This window comes from Bos indicus x Bos taurus, chromosome X (assembly GCF_003369695.1).
Source record: "Bos indicus x Bos taurus breed Angus x Brahman F1 hybrid chromosome X, Bos_hybrid_MaternalHap_v2.0, whole genome shotgun sequence".
NCBI lineage: Eukaryota > Metazoa > Chordata > Mammalia > Artiodactyla > Bovidae > Bos > Bos indicus x Bos taurus.
The window spans coordinates 109236891-109260852 of record NC_040105.1 but is presented as its reverse complement, the minus strand read 5'-3'; the positions used below and the strand labels follow the sequence as shown (position 1 = coordinate 109260852).

At 42.1% G+C, this 23962-nt stretch overlaps 1 protein-coding gene across 4 annotated transcripts in view; it reads right to left on the bottom strand.

The window, feature by feature from the left end:
- BRCC3 (BRCA1/BRCA2-containing complex subunit 3) overlaps nucleotides 1-23801 on the bottom strand; it is a 78842-nt gene extending 55041 nt beyond the window's left edge. For 2 of the 4 annotated variants that reach the window (XM_027533386.1, XM_027533390.1), the window contains exons 1-7: nucleotides 23600-23799; nucleotides 22769-22785; nucleotides 21996-22050; nucleotides 15580-15699; nucleotides 14183-14270; nucleotides 5061-5149; nucleotides 3459-3514 (exon numbers count right to left, since the gene is read on the bottom strand). In XM_027533386.1, coding sequence (XP_027389187.1) covers nucleotides 3459-3514; nucleotides 5061-5149; nucleotides 14183-14270; nucleotides 15580-15699; nucleotides 21996-22050; nucleotides 22769-22785; nucleotides 23600-23722 — 548 coding nt within the window. In that variant the 5' untranslated portion in view covers nucleotides 23723-23799. Of the gene's footprint in view, nucleotides 1-3458; nucleotides 3515-5060; nucleotides 5150-14182; nucleotides 14271-15579; nucleotides 15700-21995; nucleotides 22051-22768; nucleotides 22786-23599 lie in introns of all 4 variants that reach the window. The other 2 variants (XM_027533387.1, XM_027533389.1) reach the window with 2 other exon arrangements.
- Nucleotides 23802-23962: the final 161 nt, after the last annotated feature.

The following is a 23962-nucleotide window of genomic DNA, read 5'->3' as shown; positions in this document are numbered from 1 at the left end:
TGGAGAAATATCTATTCAAGTCCTGTGCCAATTTTTAAGATGTCATTTTATACATTCTGGATACTAGACTCATTCAGATATCAGATTTGCAATATTTTCTCCTATTCTATAGGTTGTCATTTGGCTTCCTTGATAATGTCATTTGATGCAGAAAAATTGTTATGAAATCCAATTTATCTGTTTTCTTTTGTTATCCATGCTTTTGGTGTCATATATAAGATTCCATTAACAAATCCAATGTCATGAAAATTTCAGTTCAGTTCAGTCGCTCAGTCATGTCCAACTCTTTGCGACCCCATGAACCTCAGCATGCCGGGCCTCCCTGTTCATCACCAACTCCTGGAGTTTACCCAAACTTATGTTCATTGAGTCAGTGATGCCCTCCAACCATCTCATCCTATGTTGTCCCCTTCTCCTCCTGCCTTCAATCTTTCCCAGCATCAGTGTCTTTTCAAATGAGTCAGCTCTTCAGTGTCTTTTCAAATGAATCAGCTCTTCACAACAGGTGGCCAAAGTATTGGAGTTTCAGCTTCAACATTAGTCCTTCCAATGAACACCCAGGACTGATCTCCCTTAGGATGGACTGCTTGGATCTCCTTGCAGTCCAAGGGACTCTCAAGAATCTTCTCCAACACCACTGTTCAAAAGCATCCATTCTTTAGTGCTCAGCTTTCTTTCTACAAATTTTCTTTCATGAAAATTTACCACTATGTTTTCTTCTAAGCATTTTATAGTTTTAGCTCTTCTGTTTAGGTCATTGATTTGATTTCATTTTTATACCTAGTGTATGTGGATAACCAGTTGTTCCAGCACCACTTATTGAACAAACTCTTCTTTCCTCATTGAATGACATCAGCATCTTTGGTGAAAACCAACTGGCCGTAGATAAGCAGCTTTATTTACTTCATTAGTCTCTATGTCTCTACTTTTGCCAGATCCACAAACTTTAGTTAGTGAACCTTTGTAGTAAGTTCTGAAATCTGGAAGTATGATTCCTCGAATTTGATTCTTCTTTTTTGATATTTTGACTCTTCAGGACACTTTGGAATTCCATGAGTTTGAGGATCATCTTTTTCATATCTGGAAAAAGGGCCATTGGAGTTTTGTACGGATTTTACTGAAACTCTGGTAAGTACTGTCATCTTCACAATATTATGTCTTCTGATTCATGAACAAGGGATGTCTTTTAATATATTTAGGTATTCTTCCTTTCAGCAATGTATCCTAGTTTTAACTTTATAAGTCTCCATTCTTGGTTAAATTTTTTCCGAGGTATTTTATTATTTTGGATGCCATCATAAATAGATTTTTAAAGTGTCCTTTTTTTGATGGTTCATTGCTGGTATATAGAAATACAACTGATTTTGAACACTGCACCTTTGCTGAATTTGTTTATCAACTCTAGTAGCTCTGGGGTGTTTCTTTAACATTTTCTATATATAGGATCACATCACCAGCAAATAGTTTTACTTTTTACTTTCCAATTTGGATGCCTTTTCTGTTTTTGCCTAATTGTTTTGGCTGGAACTACCAGTAAAATGTTGAGTAAAAGTGATAAAAGTGGGCAACCTTGTCTTGTTCCTGATCTTATGGGAGAAACCTTTCAGTCTTTGAACATTGAGTAAAATGTTAGCTGTGGGATTCATAAAAGCCCATAAATATTGAGACATGTTCCCTAGATCCCTAGCTTTTTGAGTGTTTTTATTATGACTTTTAAATTTTTCAAATGCTTTTTGTGCATCATGTGTTTTTTTTCCCCCTCTTCATTCTATTAACATGGAGTATTAATCAACTGATTTTCTTATGTGCTGTTGAATTCAGTATGGTAGTCTTTTGTTGAGGATTTTTGCATATTAAAAAGATTATACACCATGATCAAGTGGGATTTACCCTGGCATACAAGTGATGTTCAACATAAGAACTAGTTAGACAAAGATATCACAAAAAATTATAAAATGTTATTATGAATACAGATGCAAAAATCTTCAACAAAATACTACCACACTGAATCCAATAGCATCTTTGGCCTCTGGAAAGAGTTTGAGAAAGATTAGTGTTAATCCTTCTTTAACTGGGTGGCAGAATTAACCAGTGAAGTCCTCTGGTCTTGGAATTGTCTTTGTTGAGATGTTTCTGAATACTGATTCAATCTGTAAATAACAGTAGGGACTCAAAAGATATTGTCTGTTATCTGCTGTTGATAGGATAAGTAAAGCAGCAAACTACTTAAGGTTAGAAAAGTAACAACAGAAGAACAGAAAGGAGGAATATAACTACACTGGGCAGAATGGAGATGAGGCGGTATCAGTGGGCTAAATCCTCCTTTGTGAGAAGAGTTAATATCTAAAATTAGTAAATCAAGAAAGAATATCAAAAGTATGTTATTTAGAGATATCAAAGGAAATATCAGAAGAACTAAAAACAAGATTTGGAGAAAGAAGTCATTCCTCCTGAGGAGTAAGACTATTGATCATAAAATGTGTACCATTCTGTATTTTTATACACATACATCTATTACTGTGATGAAAACTGTAACCCTTGTGTATGATTCAACATTCCAAACCCATGTGAAAATACAATGAAGTCTTCCCACTTCCTCTCTGCTGCGGTGACTGATGTGTTTTGGTCCGGATATTCATGAATGGTATAGCATTCTATACATACTATTCTTGTACCTTGCCTTTTACTATTTAACAATGTATCTTGGAGATGTTTATGTATCACTCCTGAGCCTCCTATTTTTAATAGCCGAATATTATTCTATCATTTAGATATATCATAATTTATTTAATCAGTACTGTACTGAGAGACATCTGTTCTTTTCCCCAGGTCTTTGCTCTTTCAAACAATGATATTATAAGAAATTGACCAATACTGTAAGAAAAAAATCTGAAGCATTCTTTGCTTCTGTCTCCTAATAAGATATTGAACGTGGCTTTCATCTCTGCCTACTTGGTGCAGGCCACGGTGTATGGCATACAGTAGATACTGTATTTGCTAATTCAGCTTGAACTAAATTTCAATGAAGGAAGTAAGCTAGGTAAACATTTCAATGAGATGCTTTAAGTCTAAAATCAAGTCTATGGCACAGGAAACACAGCTTATACAAATCTGTAAGGCTGCATACTCAGTCTTTGTTTCACAATTCATCAGAGAAAAGAAAAGTTAACAGTGCAACTCAGTTTAGAATAATACTGGAAAGGAAATCTGGGACAGGGCTGTAATGATGTAATTGCAATGTCCAGACTGCTTATGTTAGCCTAGCTTTGTAGATCCACAGTATCCAAGATACTAAAAAGATGCCTACTCCTCACAGAGATGTTAGTAAGTATAAGTAGACTACAGAATTCTTCACGTCTTACTAATGAGAGAAACATTAATACAATGAAACAAAACAATCAATTCCCTGGACTGGAGATTAACCCACCAATACATACATACATCTCTGTCATACTTACTCTGAGCTCTTTTGGGCCTGTATGGATTGAAAGCAAGTATAGAGTACCCGTCCAGTCTTAAAAAAAAAAAAAAAAAAAACAGAAAGAAAAAAAGAAATAAAAGTCACACAGAGGATTAGTATTGAAAAAAGTACAGCAACCTAGTAGACTGTAACCTAAAACTCAAATGCCCCTCTGGCACTGGAAGGTTAGAAGAGATTTCTAAAGATGAAATATGCATAAATCAGTTTCTGTAAGGATAAAATACTCAGTCAACATGAAATGGCTACAATGAAACATCTGCTCATATGACAGCAGAGAAATGGTCACAAATGTGAGACCCAAGAAACTGAGGAGACCATTCAGACTCCTTTGTTGGAAACTGACAAACTGATTCTGTAACTATCTGTAATGACAGTAAATAAATTTATAATGCCAAAGCCAGAAGCATTTCAAATGAACTATGAAGTTCAAGATACTGAACTTTAATGTTTTCACAAGAGCGATATTATGAAGACTGTTCACTATGAACATAGGTCCTGAGACTATAACTAATGTACTAAACAACAGAACACACTTGGTGAGCTGGCAAAATTCACACTTGCAGTGTGAAATTTTCTTTTCATTTGCAGTGACACATAGTAAAAGCTCTTGATCAGAACATAAAACTCAAACAGAGGCACTCTAAATAGAGAATGGTGTGTGTGCTAAGTTGCTTCAGTCATGTCTGACTTTTTGCAACCCTATGGACTATAGCCCACCAGACTCCTCTGTCCATGGGATTCTTCAGGTAAGAATACCGGAGTGGGTTGCCATGTCTTTCTCCAGAGGATCTTCCCCGAGAATGGCAAGACTAGCCATTGATTGAGCTGCTTAACTACTCTGAGCTTCAATTTACTTATCCGGAAAATATGGATAATAATAACCCTCAGAGGCTGTTGTCAGGGTCTGAGCATATTTATGTCAAACACATAATCACTAAGTGCCATACAATACGTGATAAATGGTGGCACTTGTTACTATGATTAGTCACCAAAAAATATATAGAATCTGGCCACTTCTCATTGACTCCACTCCTACTGCTGTAGTCAAATGTCCATTATCTCTTCCCCAGTTACTGCAGTTTCTCCCTAACTGGTTTTATGGATGTCATGGATTCTTCACCCCCTCTTTCCCTATGTCCCCACCAGCACCCCCCACCCCAGACCTCACTGGAGGATGAGCACACGAGTTATCCAAACTAGGATACTTCTAAGAAGGAAAGGTGTGGCCTGAATAGGAGACTGGGGGCATTGGGGTGAAACTGGGACTGATGGAGGCAAGCTGGGACAGAGGGTCGTGTTGCAGCCACACTGACTTCCTCGATGTCCCCCAAAATGTTCCACACTCACCGCAGGGTCTTTTCACTGGCTCTTTCCCCTGCCTGGAATGCTCTTCCCCCAAGAAATCCACAAGACTTGCTCCCTCACTTTCTTCAGGTCCTGACTCAATGACCCTGCTCATTGAAACCTTCCCTGGACATACTATGCAAATTCCCAAAGATCTTTCTCTATTGTGTGTGTATGTTTATACCTGCACGTGCCTACATGCCTACACCCACAGAGAGACATGCACACACAATACCTTTGTATTTTTATCTTCTATGAAGCAGGAAAAGATAAGTCCTACAAAACCTTGATCCATCATCTGGTACATGGCTTGTGTGCGGACATCTGCAAAGAAACAAAGATAAAAATCCACTGTCAGTGAACTCTATCTCCCAGACATGAAAATATAAAGATACTCAAGATTCAGACTCTAAAAGGACAGCAAGGATATACTGGAATGACAATACTCTTGTCAAAGTAAAAACTTTTTCATTTGTTAGGGAAATACTATGGGAGTCAGCAATTAAATAATAAAATGTACTAATGATTCTAGGCTGCCTAGCCCATGACTAGCCCTGCTATGAAATGGAGTGTAGAAAGAAGACGGAAAACTGTTAGCCCCAAAACACTTGATAATTTCTTGTAAGAGGACTCCAAAAGAAAATAAAAAGGAAAGGAGACAAAAAAGATTTCTGAGAATAAATTTTTCATGGACAGCTTCTAAAGAAGTGAATATATTAGACCTGATATTAAAGAATGGCAGTGTCGAACTATTACCTAGGAAACCATTGTATAGAAGTGACTGCTATATTTTAAATAGATAACCAACAAAGACCTACTCTATAGCACAGAGAACTCTGTTCAGTGTTCTGTGGCAGCCTGGATGGGAGGAGACTTTGGGGGAGAATGGATACATGTATATGGATGGCTGAGTCCCTCTGCTGTCTACCTGAAGTTGTCACAACATTGTGAATCAGCTACTGTTGCTGTTGTTCAGTCACCCAGTCATGTCTGACTCTTTGCAACTCCACTGACTGAAGCATGCCAAGCTCTCTGTCCCTCACCACCTCCCGAAGTTTGCCCAAGTTCATGTCCATTGTGTCGGCAATGCCATCCAGCCATCTCATTAATCTTTCCCAGCCTCAGGGACTTTTCCAATGAGTCAGCTGTTCGCATCAGGTGACCAAAATACTGGAGTTTCAACTTCAGCATCAGTCACCATACCAATTCCCAAGAAGGGCAATACTAAAGAATATGCTAACCATCGGACAACTACACTCATCTCCCACGCTAGTAAGGTCATGCTTAAAATCTTGCATGCTAGGCTTCAACAGTGTGAACCATGAATTTCCAGGTGTTCAAGCTGGATTTAGAAAAGGCAGAGGAACCAGAGATCAAATTGCCAGCATTCGCTGGATCATAAAGAAAGCAAGGGAATTCCAAAAAAACATCTACCTCTGTTTCATCAACTACACCAAAGCCTTTGACTGTGTGAATCATAATAAACTGTGGAAGGCTCTTAGAGAGATGGGAATACTAGACCATCTTACCTGTCTCCCGAGAAACCCGTATGAGGGTCAAGAAGCAACATTTAGAACCCTGTATGGGACAACTGACTGGTTCAAGATTGAGAAGGAAGTACGACAGGGCTGTCTGCTGTCACCCTGTTTGTTTAACCTATATACTGAGCACATCATAAGAAATGCCAGGCTGGATGAGTTACAAGCTGGAATCAAGACAGGCAGGAGAAACATTACCAACCTCAGATATGTGGATGATACCACTCTAATGGTAGAAACCAAAGAGGAACTAAAGGGCCCCTTGATGAGGGTGAAAGGAGAGTGAAAGAGTTGACTTAAAACTAAATATTAAACTAAGATCATGGCATCCAGCCCCATTGCTGCTGCTACTGCTAAATTGCTTCAGTCATGTCCGACTCTTAGCGACCCCATGGACTGCAGACTACCAGGCTCCTCCATCCATGGGATTTTCCAGGAAAGAGTACTGGAGTGGGTTGCCATTGCCTTCTCCAGCCCCATTACTGCATGGCAAACAGAAGGGGATGGTGACTGCAGCCATGAAATCAAAGACACCTGTTTCTTGGCAGGAAGGCTATGACAAACCTAGACAGTGTGTTGAAAAGCAGAGACATTATTCTGCTGACAAAGGTCCATATCGTCAAGGCTATAGTCTTCCCATATGGTATGATCAGCTATATTATCAGCCTATGGTATAATGGTTCCAAATTGGTATATGGTTCCAAATCGGGAAATGAGTACGCCAAGGCTGTATATTGTCACCCTGCTTATTTAACTTATATGCAGAGTACATCATAAGAAACGCTGGGATAGAGAAAGCACAACCTGGAATCAAGACTGCCGGGAGAAATACCAATAACCTCAGATATGCAGATGACACTGCCCTTATGGCAGAAAGTGAAGAACCAAAGAGCCTCTTGATGAAAGTGAAAGAGGAGAGTGGAAAAGTTGGCTTAAAGCTCAACATTCAGAAAACGAAGATCATGGCATCTGGTCCCATCACTTCACGGCAAATAGATGGAGAAACAGTGGAAACAGTGACAGACTATTTTTGGGGGCTCCAAAATCACTGCAGATGGTGACTGCACCCATGAAGTTAAAATACACTTACTCCCTGGAAGGAAAGCTATGACCAACCTAGAGAGCATATTAAAAAGCAGAGACATTACTTTGCCAACAAAGGTCCGTCTAGTCAAGGCTATGGTTTTTCCAGCAGTCATGTATAGATGTGAGAGTTGGACCATAAAGAAAGCTGAGCACCAAAGAATTGATGCTTCTGAACTGTGGTGTTGGAGAAGACTCTTGAGAGTCCCTTGGACTGCAAGGAGATTCAACCAGTCCATCCTCAAGGAAATCAGTCCTGAATATTCACTGGAAGGACTGATGCTGAAGCTGAAATTCCAATACTTTGGCCACCTGATGCAAAGAGCTGACTCATTTGAAAAGACACTGATGCTGGGAAAGATTGAAGGCGGGAAGAGAAGGGGACGACAGAGGATGAGATGGTTGGATGGCATCACTGACTCAATGGACACAAGTTCGAGTAACCTCCAGTAGTTGGTGAAGGACAGGGAGGCCCGGCGTGCTGCAGTCCATGGGGTCGCAAACAGTCTGACACAACTGAGCGACTGAAATAAACTGATGGTATAATCAGCTATACCCCAATACAAAATAAAAAGTTAAAAAAAAAAAAAAAGAAAGAAAGAAATAGACTCACAGACTTAGAGAACAAACTTATGGCTGCCAGGGCAAAGGACAGGGGAAGGGATAGTTAAGGACTTTGGGATGGCCATGTCCACACTGCTGTATTTAAAATGGATAACCAACAAGGACCTACTGTATAGCACATGGATCTGCTCCATGTCATGTGGCAGCCTGGATGGGAGGGGACTTTGAGGGAGAATGGATACATGTATATGTATGGCTGAGTCCCTTTGCAGTCCACCTGAAACTATCACACCATTGTATGTTAATCGCCTAAACTTCAATACAAAATAAAAAAGTTTTTTTTCTAAAAAGTGACTACAGTAGAATTAAACACTACATTCCAGGGAACAGAAACAAAATCTCACTAAATGGTTATGTAATTTTTGAAAAGGAAATCATAAACACCAAATAACGTTTGAAAGGATTAAAAATTACCAAACACTGAACAGAGGCCAAGATAAAAGGTCTGAAGCCTTCAGACCACTATTTATAGATACAAAAGATCCAATAAAATGGTGCAGAGAGCATGGTTTCATCTGGTGCCTTATGCCCATTTACCTTGTTTTAGATGTCCTTAAAGAAAGTGAAAGTGAAGTTGCTCAATCATGTCCAACTCTGTGCGATCCCATGGACTGTAGCCTGCCAGGTTCCTCTGTCCATGGGATTCTCCAGGCAAGAATACTAGAGTGGGTTGCCATTTTCTTCTCCAGGGGATCTTCCCGACCCAGGGATCGAACCCAGGTCTCCCGCATTGCACGCAGACGCTTTAACCTCTGAGCCACCACTGAGGCTCAGATGTTCTTAAAGATACTTTCATTTATACCTTTTTATCTGGATCAGGACTTCTACCTACCATCTTCCTAAGTAAAAAGGGAACTCCTGACATAGATGATCTATGAGCCAAAAGCCAGACTAGGTGAGCATCACTTGCCTACCACATTATTTGCAACTCAACATGTCTGAAAGCACAGACTGGATTTCCTCCACAGGATCTGCTATTCCAAATGCATCCCCTTCTCAATCAGCAGCAACTCCATCCTTCCAAGGGAGAGTGTTCATGGCCTCAGTACGGAGGCCAGAGGTCCTCAAATGGCAGGAGGAAACAAACTTCTCATCCTGCGTTGTCATGGCAACACCTGGTTCTGCGTGAACTTAACTCCATCTCAAACCTTGAGCTCAGCAATGCATTTTTCTCATGGAAGTGTCTTTCTGAAGCTATCGTAAGGAACTATGTATTTGCTTGGACATTTGCCTGTCTTCAAGATTTTTGGCAATTGTTTTATGGCCCGGGGATGAATCACCCTTTGCCAGTGCGATCTCAAGATGCATGTTGTGGGTGAGGTGCCTGGTGCCGCTCTGTTTTGGTTTCCTTTCTCTGATTAGCAACTTGCTCATAGGTATATAGTTCAGTTCCATTCAGTCGCTCAGTTGTGTTGGACTCTTTGCGACCCATGAACCACAGCACACCAGACCTCCCTGTCCATCACCAACTCCCGGAGTTTACCCAAACTCGTGTCCATTGAGTTGGTGATGCCATCCAACTATCTCATCCTCTGTCGTCGCCTTCTCCTCCTGCCCTCAATCTTTCCCAGTATCAGGGTCTTTTCCAATGAGTCAGTTCTTTGCATGAGGTGGCCAAAGTATTGGCATTTCAGCTTCAGCATCAGTCCTTCCAACGAACATTCAGGACTGATCTCCTTTAGGATGGACTGGTTGGATCTCCTTGCAGTCCAAGAGACTCTCAAGAGTCTTCTCCAACAACACAGTTCAAAAGCATCAATTCTTCAGCGCTCAGTTTTCTTTATAGTCCAACTCTCACATCCATAAATGACTACTGGAAAATAGATACATAATTCCTTGCTAAAAAGTAGCGAGGAGGCACTCTTTCTGCCCCCTTCTGATGTCTGCATCAGAAGCTTTCTCCATCTCTTTTAGACTTTAATAACACTGTATTATACACAAAAAGCTCTGAGTGATCAAGCCTCATCACTGGCCCTGGATCGATTTCCTCTGGTCTGGGGGCCACGCATCCTGGCATCAGTCACGGCTCATGGCAGCACCCTTTCACAGGGTCCCCCCTATTACCTCCCCGGCCTCACTTCCCACCAGTGTCCCCCTCTATCACTCAGCTCCAACCACATTGGCGTTCCTGCTTTTCATCACATACTCCAGCCATGCTCATCCTCGGGGCCTTTGCAGTGACTATTCCTCTCTGCCTGGAATGCTCTTCCCCAAGATATTTGCAAGGCCCATTCTTACTTCCTGCAGGTTTTAGATCCCGTTACCTTCTCCATGAGGTCTAATCATGCACCTTGAAACATAAAAACTCTTCACCCTTTACCTTGATGTACGTCTTTTCATCAGATACCTTAATTCCTTGTCAATTACAACCGAAAGGCCGAACCCAAAAGATACACTTTAGTCTAAAGGATGGCAGTCTAAGAGAACTTCCTGCAACTGTGTTGTCCAGTTTTTCTTTTAGCATCAGATGGTCTCAAGGCACAATAGAATGCCACTTCCCATTTCCTGGTGTGAAACAATTGCATACATAATCTCTCATTCTCTTAAAAACCTTTATTCTGGGGCCTGTGGTCTCTGTTTCAGGCAAGTTGAGAGTAAATGACAGAAGATGAGAGATGATATGCACAATTTGTCTTTAGAATACGAACCCTGAGTTAGCCATCCCAAATTTTGGTTCCGCCTTCACTTATTCTGGCTCTTGTCCTAACAGAGTTTCCATCTTAGTCGGTTTGCTAAGAGGAGCATGGAAATGTAATATCCAAAAAAAAAATTGTTTGTTGATGATTCTGAGGAGTATTGACTTGTAATTTCTAGAAGAGAATGTTTGTTTAGGAAAATGTAAATGTTTTAATTGACTGGTTATAGAAAACTGCTTAATTAAAACCACAGCCTATGTTTGTCATGGGAGGTTGATGGGATCCAGCAACTCTGGTGATAAATTAACTAACAATGACATCACTCTAACAGTGCTTCATTTCTTACAAAACGACTGAGCAGGTATCAAAATTAAGAACATACCTACAGTCACATTTCTCCTCTTACTATGCACTTCCAGAGACAGGAAATCGAATGTAAGAGTGACTTAAAAACAGTGCCAAGTCTCATGCGATTTACGATATAGGCTGTGCTATTTCAGCTGCTTCTCTTTTTCTTTTAGAAACCATGAGTAAGTGAAAGTCACTCAGTCGTGTCTGACTCTTTGCGATCCCATGCACTATACAGTTCATGGAATTCTCCAGGCCAGAATACTGGAGTGGGTAGCCTTTCCCTTCTCCAGGGGAATCTTCCCAACCCAGGGATTGAACCCAGGTCTTCTGCATAGCAGGCAGATTCTTTGTCATCTGAGCCACCAGGGAAGCCCTTTGGAAACCATGCCCTTTAGGTAAAATTTGGGTAAGTTAGTTGCACTGGTATGATGTAACTCAACTGTCTCTTTCCTAACCACCAAACTTAAGCTTCCTTTTCCATTTCCTGTTTTCATAAATAGCATTCCCACTTCACACAAAGCAGACCCTGGGGAATCTGAGGCCCCCAATTCACAGAAACCTCTGTTCAGATACTGACTCTGCTACTTAGTAGCTGTCTTGTCTGGGAGGAGGCCTTTCAGCTCCCAGTGAGCTTAGTTTATTCCCTTAAGAGCCACGCAGCCCTCATGATTATCTGAAAAGTGTTTCAAGAAGTAGAGAGTGGTTGTAGAGTCACATGCTACATAATATGGAGACTTAGAATGTTTCCAAGATTTTCAACTTGGATGTCTCTGGTGACTTTGGCACTATCCACCTCAACAGTAATAGGCTAGAAGCCAGACTACAGTGGGGTGAGGAGTAGGGGTGACAGCATTACAATTCTTGTTACACACATACACACCCCATTCTCACAGCCTTCTCTCTCCCTTCCTTTTCTTGAATGGAAAAAAAAAATGTCATTTACTCTTTGCATTCATTAACATAGCTAGGGATTCTTTCCCTCTGAAATGTATGTACTGTACATACTTTAAATCAATCTTTTTAAAAATTCATCACTCATTTTTTTTCCAAGGCCTGCTAATATAGGGCGACTGTTTGACTCGATTCTGAAATGGCTGTTTGGAGATAAGCTGTATACAGCAGTTTAGCTGGGAAATGATTTTTTCTTTAGTTCTACTCACAGTCCGACCATACAAACTCTCTTGAGATAGCAGTTGAGAGACCTAATGGATTTTTCTTGTTAATCATTCAAATAGTGTCTGCCCTATAACTTTAGATATTCAGTTGTACTCTCTCTTTGTCCTTAAAAGAGTTTTACTGAGGAATACTGTGGCATCTTTTTTTGGTATTGTAATAAGCATGGGACAAAAATGCCATATAGAGTCTTCCCTCAGTATCTGCAGGGGATTTGTTTCAGGACACTCAACTCCCAGGGCAGATACCAAAATCTGCAGAGGCTCAAGTCTCTTCAATAAAATGGTGCAATATTTGCATATATCCTAGGCACATTCTCCCATATACTTTAAATCATCTATTATTAATATAATACCTGCTGCTGCTGCTGCTGTTGCTAAGTCGCTTCAGTCGTGTCCGACTCTGTGCAACTGCACAGATGGCAGCTCACCAGGCTTCTTTCTCCCTGGGATTCTCTAGGCAAGAATACTGGAGTGGGTTGCCATTTCCTTCTAATATAATGCCTAATACAACGTAAATAGTTGCAAATACTATAACAGTTGCCAGCATGCAGCGAATTCCAGGTGCTCAGTTCGATGAGCCAATGAAAAAATTTGAACGATGTCAGTAATTTCAGTAATTGTAGGATATCAATATTAATTTATCAATTTTGATAAATGCACACTGTGACTATATAAGAGAATTCTTTGTATTTAAGAGAGTCATACCAAAAGAGTACTTAGGGGTAAAGGGGGATTAGGGTCTGCAACTTACTCTCACACACACATGCATATACATACATGTATGTAGACAATGATACAGCTAATGTTTCAAAATGTTAACATTTGGCAAATCTTGGGGAAGAGTATTCAGGAATTCTGTGTACTATTTTATCAACTTCAAGTCTCAAATTATGTCAAAATCAAAGTTAAAAATACCACTATTCTTGTTGCCACAGGTTCCAGCTTCCAAGTTTTTCTCTTCCATCAAACAAAGTGTTTCGATCCATTCCCTGGGATTGTGGCAATAACAAACAGGGTGAGGAAAGATAAATTTAGAGCAGGTTCATTTTAGAAAAGCTCTTCCAGGTGACTGAGAGGTAGCCTTCACCACATGAAGAACCACGACTCCTAATTTGGGGTAATTCATGTCACAGGGTAGATGAACATAGAAGTGTTCTAATCCACTGATGACTATGGCTAGGACAAGAACCTCACAGTGGAAAGACCACAGACCTAGGAGACAGATCTGGTTCAAACCTCAGATCTGCTTACTCCTCACTGACGTGAAGGGGGAGACCTCTAACTCATGGGGTAGAGGAGAAAACATTCATTTCTACAAGTTAAGTTATTCTAAGTCTTTCCAAAGAGTCAGGTACAGACAAAAGATGACCATGATTAGAGAAAAGGGATAAAAATCAAAGGAGAGAAAACGATTTTGTTAAATTATACTAATTAGAGGGGTGAGAAGGTAGGTTCAGAGCACCAAGAGCTAGGATGATATATATATGTCAAAGAGAAAAGGTAAACATCAAGTTTGTAAATGTCCCCCTTCACATCTTTGATTCTTCCGAATGGGAGTGTACTAGACAGGCACAATCAGCAATTTTCGGTTACGGTTTATTTATTATTAGTGATAAGATTCTATTTGGATATCAGCCAGTTGTCAGGTTTTAGTCCTGATTTCCTGAACAGTGTCAAAATGGAGCACTGAAATTTTATCTCTGTGAACAACAAATTGATATGACATAAGTCAGTGCTTTTAAAACCGCAAAATGAAAATAAGGACATCTGCTTAAAGAGAGGACTTCCCTGGTAGCTCAGATGATAAAGAGTCTGCCTGCAATGCTGGAGACCAGGGTTTGATCCCTGGGTCGGGAAGATCCCCTGGAGAAACCATACGCCATGTAGCGGAGAAGGAAAAATGATATTCATTTCTAAAAACAATAAACACTGCAACCCCAAAATACTTACCAACATGTGAAGGCCAAACAGTTATATGGGGATGGGAGTGATACCAACCCACAACTCTCATGGGACGACCTGTCAGTTCAGCCAACCTGTGTGTCTGTCAAGGTATTTTCAACTTGTGGAAACAGAATCCATGATGCTAATAAGGGCTCAGAGAGCATCTTAAAGTTTCAAATAAACCCGTTACAATTTAATGTCAACAAGTCTAAAAAGGTCAAAGGTCAATACCAAAATTTCCCACACTTTCCATCTAAAGACAAAGGTGTTTCTTTTTTTAAAAAAAAAAAAGCAGAATTCATTTGGTTTCCATTCTTGGATACAGTTATAACCTCTTAATCCAGTTTAGCTAGTATTTGGATGTCACATGATTAACTTAAGTAATCCTCTATTCTCTCTCTGGTCCAATCTATCCTCATTCTCTTAAGAAGTGCAAAATTTTGAAAAAGTCATGTGGGGGCTTCCCTGGTGGCTCAGTGGTGAAGAATCTGGCTGCCAGTGCAGGAGACACAGAATCGATCCCTGATCCGGGAAGATCACACATGCCATTGGGCAACTAAGCCCACGTGCTGTAACTATCTGAGGCTCTAACTTGAGATAAGAACTCAGCTGAAAAGAAAAAGCTGTCCCCTTCTGTTGCTGGTTCATTTTCCTGCAAATGTCTTACATTGAAACCCAACAGGCCTTTCTACACAACTAAGTCTAAGATGACTTTTTAAGGAATTCCCTGGTGGTCTGGTGGTTAGGGCTCCATGCTTCTACTGCAGCACCATCAGTAAAAGACTGAAAATAACCTCAACATCTGCATGAGGTCAGCTCAACCATCCAGGGCTATGTTATGCAGGCTTAAGAGTGAGGTATCTCTCTATATTGGTGGACAATTCTCTAGGTATACTGTTATGTATCGTTACAGCTACCATATGTATTCAAAACTTTGTAAAAAAGAAAACATTCTTATATGTTTCTGTATGCAAAGAATTCAACCATAAAGACACATGAAGATGTGATAGTCCTGGTTATGCCCAGGGAGGAATGGTTGGGGAACTGGGGCATGGAAACTGGAGAGAAATACTTATTTTTTATACACTATTGTACCTTTTAAAAGTTTCTACCATGCATGTTTTCTAGTTTTCAAAGTTACTTTTCAATTGACTAGAAGATTAACTTATTCCAAAGGAATGATAAATTATTAAAACCACTGATGCAAATTTGATTTGTTATGGTTGACCTGTGGAATCCAGAATTGTGGGAAGCAAATGCCCCATCTGATCACTTAACCAAGCAACTGGATCTAAGGGGTAAATATGAGAACTGGGAAACAGTCACCAGGCAGAAAAGGAGCAAACAGAGGAACCTGGAAGCCTAAGAGCACATAAACGCTTCTTATCGACCAGTAAGGATATCTCTGCCTCTGTTGAAGCCGCAGACAGCTGCTCTGGAGAAATTTCCACACGATCCTTCCTCTTATCGGAACGTCGCAGGATGATGACAGAATGAATGTGAACAATTCTGACGGTGTCAACCTACAGGAAAATCCACAGAAATGTTTACTTCTGTCTCTCTCCAATAATTATCTCCTCCTGCAATTAGTGGACACATCGTATTACACTATCAGGTCAAAAAGTAGCCATCTTAGAAAACTGGGATTTTTCTCATGCATGATGGAATGTTTCAAATACATCCAAACTCAATATATACATTTCCAAACAAAATGTGAGATTTATACCAAGGGAGGACTTTGGCAACAATCAAGTAATAATCATTTGATTTCCAACTATGTGCAAAAATACAAGGCTGAGTGCCGACCACCTAACATGTGGTTGCACAGCAAGAATCATACGTGAAACTACATTAAAATAATGCAGTAAATAAATGCTACAGAAGTGCAGAGAAAATGAGTCACTTATATTGAAAAAAAAAAAAAGAAAGCTTTCCAGAAAAGGCAGCCGAGTGTATCTTATCTCCTAATTGTTGTGTGTATGTGCACAGATAGACAGAATTTCCATAGATGCCAAATCAACGTCAGTAAGATGTTTGGGAGACAAACTGGCCAACTGATTGAAATCGAGAACTCGAGGTGGAATGGCAGACAGGCTGAGAAATGTTAGAGTGGAAATATACAAGGTCTCGGGTAGCAAGCCGTGGTCTGCAGGATGACATCCAAGGAAGGAGACTATTGCAGATCGCTTGACCATGAAGTACCAGCCTGTGTGTATGTCCAAGATGGAAGAAACAGACTAGATAATCATTAAGAAGAATCTGCAAGATTTTGGAGCCTATGCAGCCTAAGTGATGCAGGCCAGGAAACTGTCAAGGTTGAAACTCAGAACAGAGGAGGCACATCTAAGCTTAGAAAGGCTCTAGGAGAGGGAAGATGAGAGCGTTTTCAGATGAGCTGAACTCAGGTGAGAGTCTGGAAATCAAGGCAAGGAATTATTTGAGGACAGGGAACAGAGGTCAAGGGTGAATCCTGGGGTGCACCCATGGTTTAGGATGGGGTACAGTAAGAGGAATGAGGCAGGGAGACAGAGGGATCAAAAGCAGAACAATGAAATGTTTGAAGAGTTTCAGGAGAACAGGTGAGTATGGAATTGCCAGACACCGCAAGGACGAGGGAGAAATCTGAGACGTTTGAAGTAAGTAATAGACCCTATACTATGCAGCAAAGCAGCCTTGAGGTATGTGCGGCTACTGTGCTTCACCTGTGGTTCCTTTTCATGCCTTTTTTTTCACCTCATGGACTCTTTCATAGACTTTAAATTTCCTGCTCATCCTATAAAGAATGAGTCCTTCTCCCCTCCCACACAACTTCGCTTATTGCACACACATATCTGCTAGAGCTTACATGTGTTCTATTTGTTGACAATCTCCTCCTCTACTAGAGTTGGACCATAAAGAAGGCTGAGCAAAGAAGAATGGATGCGTTTGAACTGTGGTGTTTGAGAAGACTCTTGAGAGTCCCTTGGACTACAAGGAGCTCCAACCAGTCTATCCTAAAGGAAATCAGTCCTGAATATTCATTGGAGGAACTGATGCTGAAGCTGAAACTCCAATACAATGGCCACCTGATGCAAAGAGCTGACTCATTGGAAAAGACCCTGATGCTGGGAAAGATGGAAGGCAGGAGGAGAAGGGGATGACAGAGGATGAGATGGTTGGATGGCATCACCGACTCAGTGGACATGAATTTGAGTAAACTCTGGGAGATGGACAAGGAAGCCCAGCATGCTGCGGTCCATGGGGTCACAAAGAGTTGGACATGACTGAGCTGAACTACCAGAACATCACATCCTCTGTCGTCGCCTTCTCCCGCCTTCCGTCTTTCCCAGCATCAGGGTCTTTTCCAATGAGTCAGCTTTTTGCATCAGGTGGCCAAAGTATTGGAGCTTCAAGAGACATGAATTTGAGCCAACGCTGGAAGGTAGTGGAGGACAGAGGAGCCTGGCGTTCTGCAGTCCACAGGATCACAAAGAGTTGGACACAACTTAGCAAATGAACAACAACTACTAGAACATAAGCTCCTTAAGGGCAAGCAACATGTTTTAGTTATTTTCTAACCCCAGCCACCGTACAGTATCTGGCAGGCACAGAGGATACAATAAAGAAAATCAGGGAGTTTCCCTGGTGGTCCAGGGGCTAGGACTCTGCACTCCCAATGCAGGGGGCCTGGGTTCAATCCCAGGTTGCGGAACTAGATATCACATGCTGCAACTTAAGAGTTCACATGCTGCAACTAAAGATTCCACATGCCACAATGAAAAACATCCAGTGGGCCACAACTATAGATCCCGCATGCCACAACTAAGACCCAGTGCAGCCAAATAAATCATTGTTACCTTTAACACAAAAAAGAAAAGAAAAGTAGAGACAGAAATAAATTCAACCTTCCAAGGAGCAACAAGGCAAGAGCTGACTTTGGAACAGAAACAACCAAGCATAAAGAGAATGGGTGACATTTTCATGTGCAAAAAAACCGAGAGATCATTATCAGCCCAGAAACGCTAAAAAGAGAAAGGAAAATCTCAGGTATGACAAAGTGAAGAACACTGTAAAGGGTAAAATATGAGTAAATACAAATACAGCTAACTGTACAGAACAGCATGACAATGTCATGTGGGGCTTAAATAGCATATCAATAAAATCCACGCAAATAGTAATCCAAAAGGTGGGAGGATGTAAACGAAATTTCAATGTTCAAAGTTCTACTGTTATCAGGGAAATATTAAGAACAGTAATTTGTATTAGACTAACAAATCAAGAATGCCTACTGCAATATGTAGGATAATAACTACAAAAAGAGTAAAAAATGTTATATCTAATTAATGGAGGATCACAGGGAAATAATATACTGATGAATCCAAAAGAAGGCAAGGAAGGAGAGACAAAGAAAAAAAAAGAAGGTCAAATAGAAAGGAAAAATATGACAGTTATAACATATATATCTATAGATCTGTCTGGTGTGCATGTTATATATATATAATTACAGTAAATGTATTTGGACTAAACAGTCCAATTCAAATGATTATCAGACTAGATTTTTTTTAAAAACTACAGGCTGCCAATAAGAGACACTTTCAAATATTAGTACACAAAAAGGCTAAAAACAAATGGATGGAAAAAGATATTCCATGCCAACATTAACTAGACAGATAAGGTTGCTCAACTCATGAAGTTTCATATCGAATGTGCATGGTACAAACTGACAGAGAATTCAAGATGAGGACATGGACTCTGAAAAAATCAAATTACATCATTAAACTATTTTAACAGGAGTTGCTGCCCAGGGTGAATTTTCTCTCTTTCTCTACTCAGAGAAAGGTTTAGTGCCTAACAGGAATGAAAAAAAGAAGTTTAGTATAGGGTGGTGAGACCAGCCCAGGTCTCAAAAAGAAAACAAAATAAGCACAGAAGTCACAGAGGACTGACAGATGTCTGCGAAAGTCACAAGGAGCTGAAGGGATTGAGGAACAGACTGTTATGGTCATAGTCACACAGGAAAGAAGATATTCCAGCTGGACTAGATCAGCCCCTACCCTTTTCCAGTTCCTTTTGTGCTTCTGCCATGGTACAGATCAAAGGTCAGCAAACTATGGCTGGCCTGGTCTCCCTCGGGCCAAACCTGGCCATGTTCATTCATTTATCTTCCAGTATCTGCTTCTGCACCATGCTGGCAGAGGAACTACAGCAGAAACTGTATGGCCCCCAACGCTAAACATATTTACCATCTGGCCCTTTCCAACAAGTCTGCACCCCCTGGCATGGCACTCCAGGGATCCTGGGCAGGTAACCCTAATTTCTTACTGCACGGGAGGTATGCTAATTCAAACAAAATGTGTTTATCAAGTCTGTACGATATGTGAGGCACTACATGAGGGCTAAAGTATACAAAGATAAACAGGATACAGTAGTCACATCCAGGAAGAGAGACAGGCAGGGCGACAACTCAAAGACAACATCCCTGATGTACCCTAATCGATATGCTACAAGTCAGGGCAGGTTCCTTTAAGGCATCTGCACTGAACCACAAGGGAAAGGGAGTCAGCCAAACAGAGAAGGATAAGCAAGAAGCCCAGACATAATACCCAGCAGACAGAAGAAGTGAAACAGCACAGCATCATCTGGAAACTGACATCATTTGCCATGGTTAGAACTTGAACCCACCTAGAGACATGTAAGGAGAGAAACAGGTATGAAGTCAGGAAAGATCCTGACTGCTTCACTAAGAAGACTTCATCCTAAAAAAAAATAGAAAACCCACTGCCTTTTCAGCAGACTTGTAGCAGAGTGCTGTTCTCAAAAGATCACATCCTAAGCAGTCACAAGAAAAGCCTACAGGCAGGACAGACTCCTGGCAAGGAGACTGTGGAGACGCTGTGGTTCCCAAACGTGGCTGCACGTGAGAATCACCTGGGGACCTTTGCAGACTGCCGCCACACAGGTCTCACCAAAAACCGAGTCAGAATTGGGATTCTGTAGAGACTATTTCACGATTCCAAGATGCGGCTAGGTATGGGAACTACTATGGCAGGAGGAATGTTGGAGGAGAGGGTTTGGGGAAGAGGAAAGTTTTGAACACTAAACATGGATGTCCAGAAGGCAGTGAAGTATGAAGTTCTGGAGCATGGGGTAATTTATACTAACTAGCATCTACCAAGCATTAGCAACCAGTCAGAATGGCCAACATTTACTGGCTACATGCCACGTGTCAGGCATTTGGAAAAGTGCTTTTCATGTATTAACTTAATTGAACTCTCCCCATAACCCAGGAAGGTTGGTACTACTGGAATACCCATTCTGCAGATGATGTTTTACACACATTACATAGATCCAACTCTCTCAATTCTAGGAAGCTGGCAGCTATTATTATCCCTGTTTTAGAGATAAGGAAAGCAAAGCTCACAGATGTGAAGTCACATGCCCAAAGTCACACCATAAGTATCATAGAAAGTGTTTGCAGACAGATCTGTCTAACCTCAATGTCTGCTGAAGGTAAAGCCACAGGGAAGTTCATGTTGGCCAAGAAGACATCCTTGGAAGAGGAGATAAAGGCAGAAACTCGGAGAATACCATATTTGAGGCAGAGGAGGAAAAGTCCATAAATGATGAGAGGGAGAGAAGGAAGGAATAGGTAGACACAGCTATTAAAGGAAGGACACAAAATAAGTTAACTACAGGGACAGACAGAATTGAGATGTTATTTTTCCTTCCTTTCTGAAAAAGACAGTAATTGAAGCACAGCTGTATTCTAAGGGAAAAAAGCCAGATCACAGGAATAGGCTGAAAACTCAAAAGAGAGAAAGGATATTTGAGAAGCAAGGTCTGTGAAGAAGCTATAGCTTTAGACAGGAGTAAATTTCTTTCCTAATTATGGGAAGAAGCAAGGCAAAGTGGTTTAACATGGAGAGGACTGTATGTGCGGGTAATAATTAGATGGAGTTGTTGCCTGATAGCTTTTATCACCTTCATCATCTGCTTCATGGGAGGACAGAATTCACTTTTATTGTATTTTACAGAAGCGGTGGTCTGCAACACACTGGGGGGGAAATTAACTGGTCCTAAAGCTAAAGGAGATCAGTCCTGGGTGTTCATTGGAAGGACTGATGCTAAAGCTGAAACTCCAATACCTTGGACACCTGATGTGAAGAGCTGACTCATTGGAAAAGACCTTGATGCTGGGAAAGATTGAGGGCAGGAGGAGAAGGGGACGACAGAGGATGAGGTGGTTGGATGGCATCACCAACTCAATGGACATGAGTTTGGGTAAACTCTGGGAGTTGGTGATGGACAGGGAGGCCTGGTGTGCTGCAGTTCATGGGGTTGCAAAGAGTCGGACACGACTGAGCAACTGAACTGAACTGAACTGCACAATTAGGTTGAGAAGCATGATACTCGACCACAAAAATGAGAATAACAGAAAAGGTGGAGCAGAAGTGCAGACAGGTTGCCTGTAAGCAGAGAGGGGTTGCCTGAGTGACTGTTGAGACTTGGGATAAAAAGATAACAGGGATGCAAACCAGCCAAAGTCTCAAGGAAGATGGGAGAAGGGCCACAAACCCAGCAGAGGCCATCGAGGAGGAGAGCTGATGGCAGTTACTCATTTCGATGGAGTAGGAAAAACTTCCTGTGAAGAATAGGTCCCATTCCTAGTGAGGAGATTCTTCATCTGATTTTACTAGAGAGAACACCCACCCACCCCCCCACCGCCAGCCACAAATGAAGGTCTGCAGGAAGCAGGTTCATCCCTGGCTGAGACCATCAAACAGACAGATATCCATCCCCGAGTGCAAGTTTGCATCATGCAAAATGAGAGCACACGTACCTTTTCAGCAACTGTGCGCATTTCAGTTCCAGTATATGTAAATTTGGGGTCATTCCTTTTGGGGATAAATTAGAAAAAAAGGAACTGAGCTTGGGAATATAAAAAAAAAAAAAAAGGTCTCAAAGCAAAGTAACAGGATTAGCAGTTTTTGCAATGAAACAGTAAAGACAGAAAGAGGAGGGAAATAAACTGAGACTAGAGCTGTGCTCATGACTGTTAGGAGGAGTCTGAGACACATGCTTAAGTGGCAAGCACACAGTTTTCATGATCAAAGCTAAAGTCCTATAATGTTGGATATTAAGCACTTGAGTTTGCCAAGGAGAAATTCTATGCTTTGACGTTTCAATAAAGGTAACCCAAAGCTTTCACCACCAAAAGCATTCAAGCTGCTGGAGACCTTGGAGATCACTGTAGGGTCCACCAGGGGGAGGCAGAAAGCCACTGACAATGTAGACAGAGAAATGGATTAATAGAGGGACACAGCCCCTTCCCATGCAGGCTATCTGCCCCAAAGAGCTTTCACTTAGGATCTTGGTTCCCGCAACCATATTTTTCACATCCATATCTCAACTGCCAATCCTCCTAACTAGAAAGTCAGGTGGAAAACAACTTTCAGAGGTGGGGTGGAATTGAAACTGGGTTATTGAGGGAGCTCCAGAGTCATCAAGGTAAGTTAGAATACATCCAGTCCAAAATACTGGGAAAGCTGTGATAATTTGGCGTTAACAGTAACAAAGAGATCAAAAGATAGGAATAAACAAATAGAGTCTTACCTTAAGTCATCATTTAACTAGAGTGGGAAAGAGCAGAAAAGATTATTGATCACATTAACTGTATTAGAGGTACATGATGCAGATAAAATGAAAATCAGGTGACAGGTTCCTGTACACCAGCATGAAAGCCTGGACAACTCTTACTTTGGATTATCAACAAGTAAGCTCGGTCTCTTTCGCCTTCTGCAATATTTAACACAGCGGAAATTTGGGAGTCTTAGAAAGCCTCACCTGTCTTAGGTTATTTGATGCCCTCAAAATGACTCCTAGAGGGAACAGTGAAGGCCCTAATCGTGGACGCCTGCTTCCTAATACACTGATGTCCTCATTGTAACAGATTCTTTCTGGTCTGACTCGCGGGTTTGGTCACTGGGGTGGTAACTCCAGATCTAAAGAAAAGCCACACAGTACAACCCGCCTACCAATGTAGGAGATGCAGGAGATCCAGGTTCGAGCCCTGGGTGGGGACGATCCCCTGGAGGAAATGGCAAGCCACTCCAGTATTCTTGCCTGGAGAATGCCACGGACGGAGGAGCCTGGCGGGCTGCAATACACGGGGTCGCAAAGAGTCGGCCAGCACTGAGCACACCCAGGAGAAAATGCAAATCTTCCCTCCCCTGCCCCCGCCTCTCCCAAAGGCTTGATGGGGACCGCTGGGGGCTTTTGGAAGGCTCCCGAAGCCTTCAGCGAGCAGAGGCAAGGGGGATGACCTATCCAAGGATGAGCCGAGGGGGCCTGTGGCCTCCAGAGCCCCGGGCGCGGCCAGCAGCCGCCCGGGGACGTGGGGAGACCGCTCGGCAGGGTCCTGGCCGGGCTGGTCGGCTGACTTACCTCCCCAATGCACAGCCCCATCACCTCTTCCTTCTCCGTGCTCAGAGCGTGATTGAGACACACCAGGAAGGCGTCTGACTCCAGATGGACCGCTTGCACCGCCTGCACCACCTGCACCGCCATCTTGGCCCGGCCCGCTCACGTCCGCCTCCGGCCAGCTCGGCCCTGGCCAACCCGCCGCTCAGCCGGGCCGGGCGGGTTCCGCGGGGGGCGGGGCCTGGGGCGCGGGGTGGGGCGGGGCGGGAGGGCGCGCGGGGGCGGAGCTTGGGACGTGGGAGCAGGGCCTGGGGTGCGGGGTGGGTGGAGGGCGGGCGAGTGGGGGCGGGGCTTGGGGCGGGGCGGGGCGTGGGGCGCGGGGAGGGG